This window comes from Bombus pyrosoma, linkage group LG10 (genome assembly GCF_014825855.1).
Source record: "Bombus pyrosoma isolate SC7728 linkage group LG10, ASM1482585v1, whole genome shotgun sequence".
Taxonomy (NCBI): Eukaryota; Metazoa; Arthropoda; class Insecta; order Hymenoptera; family Apidae; genus Bombus; species Bombus pyrosoma.
Genome location: NC_057779.1, coordinates 5,879,979 through 5,890,264, shown reverse-complemented (window position 1 = coordinate 5,890,264; position 10,286 = coordinate 5,879,979). Strand labels below are relative to the sequence as shown.

The 10,286-nt window shown below is 33.2% G+C and overlaps 3 protein-coding genes across 6 annotated transcripts in view; 1 reads left to right on the top strand and 2 right to left on the bottom strand.

The window, feature by feature from the left end:
* LOC122571585 (kelch-like protein 10) overlaps positions 1-10,286 on the top strand; it is a 52,652-nt gene that overhangs the window by 20,195 nt on the left and 22,171 nt on the right. Inside the window, exons 1-3 of one of the 3 annotated variants that reach the window (XM_043735532.1) lie at positions 7,727-9,273; positions 9,387-9,586; positions 9,828-9,952. In XM_043735532.1, the coding sequence (XP_043591467.1) occupies positions 9,939-9,952 (14 nt within the window). In that variant the 5' untranslated portion in view covers positions 7,727-9,273; positions 9,387-9,586; positions 9,828-9,938. Of the gene's footprint in view, positions 1-7,726; positions 9,274-9,386; positions 9,587-9,827; positions 9,953-10,286 lie in introns of those variants that run through there. The other 2 variants (XM_043735534.1, XM_043735533.1) reach the window with 2 other exon arrangements.
* On the bottom strand, positions 367-5,134 carry LOC122571592 (15-hydroxyprostaglandin dehydrogenase [NAD(+)]-like). Of its 2 annotated transcripts, none has more exons than XM_043735546.1 (6): positions 3,109-4,303; positions 2,800-2,926; positions 2,602-2,711; positions 2,160-2,333; positions 1,805-1,962; positions 367-1,472 (listed from the first exon to the last, which is right to left on the bottom strand). In XM_043735546.1, exons 1-6 carry the CDS (start codon positions 3,199-3,201, stop codon positions 1,334-1,336), a joined length of 801 nt encoding a protein of 266 aa, XP_043591481.1. In that variant the 5' UTR covers positions 3,202-4,303; the 3' UTR covers positions 367-1,333. The 2 variants fall into 2 exon arrangements, with proteins under 2 accessions (XP_043591481.1, XP_043591482.1); XM_043735547.1 differs by lacking the exon at positions 3,109-4,303 and adding an exon at positions 5,014-5,134 and having other exon boundaries at positions 368-1,472.
* On the bottom strand, positions 4,444-10,217 carry LOC122571595. Its single transcript, XM_043735553.1, has 9 exons — positions 10,002-10,217; positions 9,755-9,865; positions 9,483-9,597; positions 7,681-7,807; positions 7,454-7,560; positions 7,061-7,237; positions 6,801-6,946; positions 6,388-6,550; positions 4,444-5,863 (listed from the first exon to the last, which is right to left on the bottom strand). Exons 1-9 carry the CDS (start codon positions 10,055-10,057, stop codon positions 5,756-5,758), a joined length of 1,110 nt encoding a protein of 369 aa, XP_043591488.1. The 5' UTR covers positions 10,058-10,217; the 3' UTR covers positions 4,444-5,755.

The window sequence follows — 10,286 nt, the reverse complement described above, 5'->3', positions numbered from 1 at the left end:
CACGAGGTGCCACGGTATCCGCAAACGCCGTGTTTATTTCTGTCGATTTATTGAGTTACAACGCTGCGTAAGAGGAGAAGTATTATACAGGAAATATTTATTTGCTCGCGAAAGTACGCATTAGGTTGGTTCGTACGAAATTGTCAAAATATTTGACGGAGTCTGCGTATGATCAACCAATTAACTGCTGCGACCTCTTTGAAAAGCGTGTACCTAAAACGCGTCGCGAAAAGTAAGCGACGACGATTATACTCGTCGAACACAGAGTACGCGTGGCTGTTACAATATAGAATTTAGTTGCAATGAAATGACTATTTTACATTTTAATTTTATTACTAACAGAGCTCGTCGTAAGTAATCTTTCTGATATTACATAAGTAATCCACATGAATAATTTAATCTTTCGACTTAAAAGTTAATGAAAAAGTTTAGAAATAAATTAGGTAAGACATAGATCAAAATTTGAATCTGACATATCATAATCTGAATCATTCAAGCCGTTTATAAAATCAAAGGAGGACAAATAGAGCTAGGAATTTAATGTGGAGAATATTTGAATCGATTATTAGGAAACTTTGCGAATGTAGAGAAAAGAAATATTTAATGAGATCGTTATATTAAATATACGAGTTTCTTATAGTTTACAATTTCAAATAGGATAGTGGTTCTTAATGATTTTAACAATTATTATTCGAATTTACTTGATCGTTCGCAAGTGCTCCATTACGATAGACTTTTTATGGTAAATAACGTAACTGCAGCTTAAAATTAATTTCTTTTTTAAATTCTTGTATCTCATGGAATTTAGCGATTCGTGTAAACACATGACAGGATCAAAACGCATCAAACAATATTTTTAAGATAAAGTACATTTGCACTGAACTTTCGCTTGTCTGTCGATATTTGCAAAAATGTGAATTTGTACAAATATTCATAGTGTAGTGATTTTATTAGATTTGGTCGGTATGGGACGAATAAGATAAAATAAAATTACGTTACGAAGATCACATTATGAAAAAAGAACATTCTTGTTTCCATTTTTGTATTTGCTAATACTTTATTTTACAAAACTTTATAAAAATATTCGCACAAAACAGTATAGAAAATTTTTACTTTGCCAGTCCATAAGCGTGATTAATGCATTTGCATTTAGGATAATTTGTGACAATGTATTAATGTATTTATTATCAATCAAAATGAAATATATCGATTGATCAAAATGAAATATTAAGGCGACGATCGATAAAATTATTGTATTATCAATGGATAAGAAATCATAGAAACTTTACGTGATTTACACTTACAGATTTCGCAAATATCATACAGTTTATGTTTAGAGGGGACGCTTCACTAAATTATCGAGTGTCTGCATATTAACGATATAAGGTGGTTGCCCATCATGCACCAAACATATAGCGCCATTTCCTTCTTTCTCTATCAACCGGATTATCGCTTTGGCCACGCAATCTGGCCTATGATAAAATGAAAAATTAGTACAAATTAATAATTATTTTTATATAAGTCGCAAAACGTCTAAAAATACCGAAGAACCTTATCTTTCTCGCTTATTATTTTCAATAAAGAAAAGAATAATCATTATTACGTATTTATTTCATTAGCAACATCAATACTCTAACGACAATTGCTTGGTGCTTGTTAACAAATTATTACGTTTAGATTGATGCGAGTTTGGTTGTATAAATATTTTACATTTCGATTAATAGATTAAACCTACTATATGAGTATTAAATATTAAATTATTATGATCCTAAGACGGCTATTTAATATTTCCTAAAATACTTACGATTGATTTCCCGATGCTCTTAAACACATCAACGCTCTATTAACGTTAAGAAAAGTTAAATGTGGATTTTCAAAATTGTACAAGTTTGAGACTAAGGGAGTGTTTGTACGGCCAGGGCACACCAGCATCATACGAACGCCAGTTTCATTGTAACTGAGCTGTATAAAAGAATAGTATAGTTTAAGCATATTTTAATGTTTCCTTAATTTAATCGATCGTTGTAACGTCGATATTAATTGTTTAAATATTGTTCAAATTATTTAATTATTTAATAGTATAATAATTATATAATATATCACGCTTTAAGAAACTCTGTGTGTGTGTGTGTGTGTCTATTCTTTAAAGCCAATTTTACCGATAAACTATTGGTAAATCCAACGATGGCATGTTTCGTTGCAGCATAAATTGGATAATAAATTACAGGTGCGAGACCAGCCATGGAGGAAATATTTACTATTGTACCACCTTTACCACCGTTGTGTTTACCCATTAAATCGATGGCCTTTAGAGTCGTATGTGCGAGTCCAGTCTGCAATTATTATCAATTAGCGTCGAAACGAATAGTTGATCGAATCACATAGAAATGAAATTGATCGACTCTATCGGGGTTAATTACTTGGCTGCTGAAAAATTCATTACAAAAGCAACTAGCTGAGTATTGTATTTATTTTTGCATATACGGTATCTAATTTTTACTAGTATGTCTAATTTCCCATGAATGCATAAACATCCACATCTGTAAGTAATAGTTGAATTTATTTATTTACAATTTAAGAAGTATACGCCGATATACTTACGAAATTCACATCTATCATGTGTTGCCAATTTTCGCCATTGGTCAAAACTCCTGCGCTATTGACGAGAACATCGAAGCTCCCTAACAATTGTGTGATCTTGTCGAAGCTCGCTGTTTAAATTAAATCGATCTATTGATTTTGATATTTTTTTCTAACGGAATAAGCTTCAATTTACTCTTGTTACTTATCGTATCTTACCATTTACTTGGTTTTTGTTTGTGACATCACAGGCGAAGAAATCCACACGGTGTGAACCATGCTGAATGCCCAATGTATCCGCTACGACTCTTCCATTTGAGTCTGGTAAATCCAAAATTGCCACGAACTGAACAAAATTACCAATACGATTTGAATAAAAATTACCAGATTTTGTATCAGGATATTTTTTTATTTCAGAATTTTCTTCCTTTCGGTAAATTTAATACTTGAACGAAGATAACCAGATTGCGAATGTATTTAACCATCCTTATCACCAACCAAATATTTTTACACTCAACAAAGAGTTACCTCAGCCCTGGAACTCAAAAACTGTTCAGCACAGCTACAACCGATACCGCTTCCTCCTCCAACGATCACTACAATTGAGTGTCTCACATTCATTCTTTCAGCACTCTTTCAATCACTTACTGGGAAAATCCTTAAAAGTAGTATAATTACATACAATCAAACACTGTCGAAAGTTCAAATAGAGTCTTTTACTTTGAATCGTTTACATTAAAGTTTCCAAAACATCCTATTTATAGGTCTAGTACTTGTGTACAGCTCTAGATATATAAATGACAGTTATACAATATAGATTACTTTCCAGATGAAGAAATATGGATGTGTTGAAATATTTTGAATTGAAATATGTCTACAAGTGATTAGATATGTAAACAAACAATAGAGATATATATATATATATCGTAGTAGAAAACGATATAGCGAGGTCGCAAAATTAAACTTTATACGCTTGCTGATCGAAACATTCGCATGTTGAAACATCTTAGGGGAGATAAAAAGCTCGAACTTTGTTCAAGCTTGTAAGATATTGTCACTCGGAACTATTTCTTTTTTCTAAACAGACAGGTAAATAATTCTCCTGCAATCCTGAGCGTGGCTAGATCGATCAGTATTACCGTTTAAAGTTTAACGTTTCAATTTATAATCTTACTATGTACGTATACAGCTTTCAGCTACATACGTACCTATATACATACATATAAATAGTTCAGTGTTTTTCAACCTTGAATATTTTGGGAGCAATTGAAAATTACTTTTATCGCTAATATCGTCGCGTACCGTAAAAAAATCTTTATTCTACGCTTACAGTCGTTTTTTTTTTTTTTATGTAACATTTTTATGTAACACGTTGTTAATTTCCTAATTACCCAAGAGTTGCGTTACTTTTAATTTAAGCAAGTTGAACACTTTGCCACGATTGTATTAGGTTCGTTCGACAGTCAAAGTGATAAACGTAATTTCTCGTATAACTTCAAATTTATATTCAACGAAGTTATATTATACTTTAGCAGAATTTGCTTGATTATTATATTAAGAGGCGGGCATTATCGAAAGGTTTGGGTTTGGATATGGTTACTACTACTATTATTATTTTGAAACGATTATCAATATTCCTCATCGAAGAATCGTTTATATATGCCAGTTGTATCGTGTTAATGGTGAAATTGTCGATGATTTTGTTGCTCAACAGCTGTAAAGCCTTTTCCTATACATATGACCAACGATCGACCTTAGTTTCTGAGATATTCGAAAGAAACTCTTGGTATCGCAACAATATACTCTGCTTATACGAAGGTCGTGGAGAAACTAATACCCGTTTTGAAATAACAAGCGTACGAATACATTTTAAGAAGATTTATTGATCCGTAACTTTGGCATACATAACAAGTTATTTTTCGATGCAACCATCAGCTTTACTTATACATTGATCGTAACGTTATACGAGCTTTTCTGTGCCTTCGTCACACGTTTCCGTAGTCGGTTCGGCATACTATTATTATTATTTTTATTTGGAAATGATATAATGGAAATTATTAGCCGTACTCTTACGCAATCGTTCAAACCGTTTCTCTTTTGCGAAACATTATCGGTCAAGTTTGATTCTTGAAATTCTGCAAAAAACTGTAATGAATATCATTTGCAACGAGACCTTTCTGAACTTGCGTATCGCGTACATTTTTTCTGTCCTTATTGAATTCAACAATTCATCCATCCATAATAATTCAAATATCCGTAGTTCTGTCACCGTTAACAGCTGTAAATCGATGCTGAATTCCTTTTGCAAGAATTTTTTCGGCGTTCCAGAGGCATAAAATGTCATCGGTGACATTTACGGTTTGCATCGTCGTTTTAAACGACCGATACAACGACGATATTCAATATTTAAACAAAAAATTTTGTATGACTCACGCCAATACGCGAATGAAGCTGGATGGCCTTTTTGTAAGTGCATTTCATCGTTTTACATGGCTTCTGGATGTAAACGGGTAGTACTTTTTGGACAACCCTCGTAGTTGTGCGTCTGTGGCAGCGCGTAGGTCGGTATTGATTGGTCAAATCCAAATGAAATCTAACTCTTATCTTCCGTCTATGGTATGCGTAAACGAGGGTTGTGCGAGCTTAAAGCCCCGTGCACAACTGCGTACGGAAGCTGTAAGAAATTTCTGTTATAACTAACTAAACACGAATACCATCAACGTATTGGATTTGAATTTAAATTAGTTTTTTCGAACCAGACAGCCTTGCGCCGGTCTTGATACAACCGGAATTTGAATATTTCAGAAACTAAAGCCAACCAATTGCCGGTTATATGTATGAGGAAAAGATGTTTAAAATATCGATTGCTGTAACGTATTTCAAAATCATCGAAACCGGAGGAGTGGTAACTCTTTTGTAATCTCACGCGTGTAAATTATGCTACGTATTTATTAAATTGAACGTCTAAATCCTTCGCCTGTTGTACGATTTTGAAACCCGCACTTGATCATAATAAAAAGATACGGTAAGATAAAGAATCAGAGAAATGTGGAAGGAAGAATTTAAATATCTCTAGATTTCTGAAATTTGTCAAACAATCGAAGGAATATTTTTAACTTAATTATGTAAATATATTACTTTCAATTGTTAAAATTACTTACGTTGTTGGAAGAGGTCATTTTTTATCGTCATCTTTCCATTTCTTTTTTGCGCACATTTCTTTTTTCCTGGCTACACACACCTTAGGTTCGACGCACGGTGGTTCTATTTTCACTGGACAAGCCTGGTATTGTCACAAAACTTTTTTATTCTTACGAAAAAATATATTTATCAATATGTAACATAATATCAGTAAACAGAGACTCATTTTTTAATATACCTAAGTATTAGGTTGTGTACTAAGTTCTTAAGATTATCATCTAAAATCTGTCTAATCATCGACGAATATCTTTCTATTACTTTTTTGCACATGCGTTAAATATTAATATTTCAATGTCAAATATGTCCGATCTCATAAGCAGTATAAACATCCCAATGATCCGAAATATTCAATTAGTTCTAAAAACTCGATATCTGATGGTATCATGCATTCGTTTTTCCTGCACTAAATCATATAACTGTAAGCAATATTAATTCGTACTTCTTGTCGTATGTTTACTGCAGGTAACGATAAGATGAATAACTCTTCTATAATGCTCTTCAAATTGTAACATCAAACGCATTAAAAGCGAGCTTGTTGAGCAATCAAACGCGTGAGAGAAGAAAAGAAGAAAAAAAGAAAAGTAACGTGGATTGAAATAATTTTACTTGTGCCTCATAGACTTTAGGGTCGACTCGTCCACCTTCTTTCTCCGGAAAATGAATTAATCGAGGAATTTGATGGACACTGATCGCTGGTTCTACAAGCCATGCACTTCCGTTCTTTGCCCACGCTAGTATGTAGCTCAAAGCAGTACCTATGTGATACTTGCTGCACATAGACGTGTGTTCGTAAATTATTTTATACGTCTATCGATATTTTTATAAGTATAAATAAAACAAAAAATTAGAATAAATAACATAGAATAATATATCTTTCAATCGTAGACTGAATTTTTGTTTCATTGCTACGACATAACAATAAATAATATAATTTATCTATACTTCATTAGCGTTATAATAACATGAAAATTACGCGAATTACGTTAATAATAACCATACGACGATGAAATTTAACTTACGAATGCGGTATACAAATTGGCATTTCGTTCATTATTTTATTTGGAATAGGTTCTGGGAAATCTGGTAATCCAATATTGGAGAAACATTTGGTCGTTGGACAAAGGGCTACAACACGAACATCCTTTTCTTCTCCCTTATAATTTTTCTTTAATGTAGAGTAAAACACGTATTATTCAACAATGATAGATACAAGAAGCACAAATAATAGATACAAAGTGAATAGTTTCATTTGCACGATTATATAGGTAATGCAGGATACCGCGAAATCTCTCGTCACTTCTATAGCTGGTTCTTTCTTGCAATAAACCGGAAAGGGATCTTCAGGCCATCCCATGAAACCAAAAATACTCGCGCAATTTATTATTACCCCGTTAGAGCCAGCTCGATCCTTTCCTAAAAGCTTCAATCCTATTTGAATCGTTTTAGTTGCAGTGTTCTGTAAATTTTTGTGATTAAACTGTTTATCCTTATTGTTCGTACAATTAGTTCACGAAAGTACTTACGCGAGCTTACTTTATGAACATTCTATATTTACGTAAATATTTTTATGATACACATGCTATGACATATGAAATTTTCTGTTCCAAGTATTTAGTTACCTTCGTGAACCACTATAGTTAATTTTACTTCTTCTATCTTAATTATTACGAACTTGTTCCGACGTCGACGTTGGACACTTTGATGGTAGTCGTTCTTTATCCAGATTGTTGAAAAGAATGTGAATCACTTCAAGCTTGCAGAGAGCGTTTGTCAAACCAGCTAAAACGATGATAAAATAAAGTTTGTCGTTATACTCGCATTATACATGTTACTTATTATCGTTATACTATATATTTTTAGTACTATCATATTCCATTATCTTCGTCGATATTAATTTACCTTGAACGTGACAATCACTTTTAATGTCATAATGAACAAAGAGAGCGCGGTTTTTTCCGTAAGAATCGCATAACTTTTTTACTGCAATTTTTCCTTCAATAGGATCATCGTCAGCTACTACGACGATCTGCAATGTTCGAAAATCGCACAAAGGATATAACGTAACAAACACGAAGATGGTATCCCGCTGGGGCTAACCATCCACATGCTATGTATATTTCAGCTATAATATGTTTACCAAATGTCCTACTGGACAAATCGTAAAATTTATATAAATAATAAAAAAAAAAAAAAAATGTTCGAAAATCCGAGCGATTAGCTTCGCTCCTCTCTTTCAATTTTGATTATCTTTTCTGCCAACGAAATAGATTTGTTTACAAGATAATTTGTCAACACGTTAATTATACGCTGATACTCGAGACCGTGTTTGTTGATGACTACACTATACTAAAACTGATTATTGTATTGTGAATGTTTATGCAAGATATTAAATATAGAATCTAAATTAAGATTTAGTAGCTCCGTAAATATTATAACGAACATCTTTTATCTCGAAGGTTTCTAGAAACATAAATTTTATCTTCAAACTTAAATTTACTCTTCATGTTTCGAATACATTGATTTATGAACTTTAATTTTTAAACCAAGATAGCTATTTATCTTAAGAAACAGATCTTACTCATAGAGGCTAGTTTCAACGTAAAATGATTTCAACGAGCTTCCAACATTTTTCTCGAATGAAAACTTTTCCCGATACATAAGCGGCAGACGGTTCTAGTTTCGAAAATATTCGCAAAAATCTATCTGCCTATAATTGCGCGTCTGTGACAGGGTATGCGTTAGTATCGGTTACGAGTCTCTTTATGATTTATAGCTGATGATTTACGGCCATGATCTTATTATGTGTTCGTGCTAATTCGTATATGCAGCGAGATGAGAAGAACGCAACTTCTTCGTAGACGATACACGTCTGCCTACGAGACGCGCGTCTCGACGGCACGAGCCTGAGCACCGATCGCCAATATTGCAATTTGTTATTATTTCTTTGTTTTGCCGTGAGTCATTCGACAGTCGTTGATGACGGTCAAGCTGTACATGTTATTAATAAAAGATAAGAGTTAGGTTTTGATTACGTTATTTCATTTACACTGTGATCAAGATTAACGCAACTCAAGATTACGGACGATAACTAAAGGAATAATATAATGAATTTTGTTTTGTCTTTTATGTATTCAAACTGAAAATAACTTCGTATCAAGGCTACTTATACCAACACCAGTCAAAAGGACTGGTACCTGTCAAAGTGTAAAAGAATCCTGCAATCTGTTTATCGAACCCCAATTAACTAGTTTCCTCGTTTTTTACAACTTGCCACACGTTTTTCAAATTTTTTATTGCTTATCATTCAATATGATGATATCGGTTATCAGGAAAACTCCGGATCGATCGTTGGATCGCTAACACTATAAATACCAGACCAGTCAAAATGATTGGTTCTACGATGTTATAAATGTGTCGATCCTCGTTTAGGGATGATGGTCCCAGATGGATTAATAATACGAAAAATGTACTACATAACATGGAATTGCTTCCGTAAGAAAATAATAACTCGATAAATATAAAAATATTCTATTATTACGTACTTTTTAAAGACCAGTCATTTTCACTGGTTTTGGTAGAAATAGCTTCGTGTTAACTATCGGTAGTTCTAGCGTGAAGTAACCGACAACATATTAAAAAAATCGTTGAAACGATTCTATATGTTGATATGTGAGATTTCGTTGGAAATGGAAAACACTAACGCGCGCTCCTTTACACAAGAGATGATCAGCCGCTGCAAAACCAAAACCTTCAGACCCACCGATCACTATAGCGTTCTTACACGATGGCTGCAGAATTGGTTTAGGTAATTTCTCGCTAAAATTCCATTAAAGTTTCGTTGAAGATATAAACATCAGCATCCGAACAAGATAGCAGTGCTATATAAACGATATTGTTTATTTGAAATAAAGAATAAATAGTAGGACGTTAAAAGTATTTTGGCAAAGAATATTAGTAATTTCATGAAAATTACCAGATCGGTTTTACTATTTTTGGCCCGTCATCTCCTTTACCCTTTCTATTTTTCTTTCGATACGTTGTTGCAGTTGCGTGAAATTGACACCGTTCGATCTTCCAGAGGCTTCTGAAGTAACAGAAGAAAACGCTTATGATCCAGTGGACAACTAAGGAAGGATAAGGAAGTATACACTTCGAAGATGATAAAACGAAGGTACGTCGTTATTATTTACGAGGGAAAATATCATATTCAAGTAGTTTACCTTGGACTCTTATCCAAAAGGTTGATAAAAAGCGAGGTTATGCATCGTGATTGCATGTCGTTCAGAATTCCTACTACAATGCCAACATCGTTAAATAAAAAATTAGAGAAAACAGCGAAATTAGTTAAAAAAAAAAAAAAAAAAAGAAAAGACAGAACCAAAAGGGCAAGCGATAAATCTAATACGAGTCGAATGAGACGAGAATTTAAAAACTCAAATCGAAAGTTGGACAGCTACGTTTTCGATATGTCAAAGTCACGCGTAGTTGTTTGTTTTTCTCTCGAT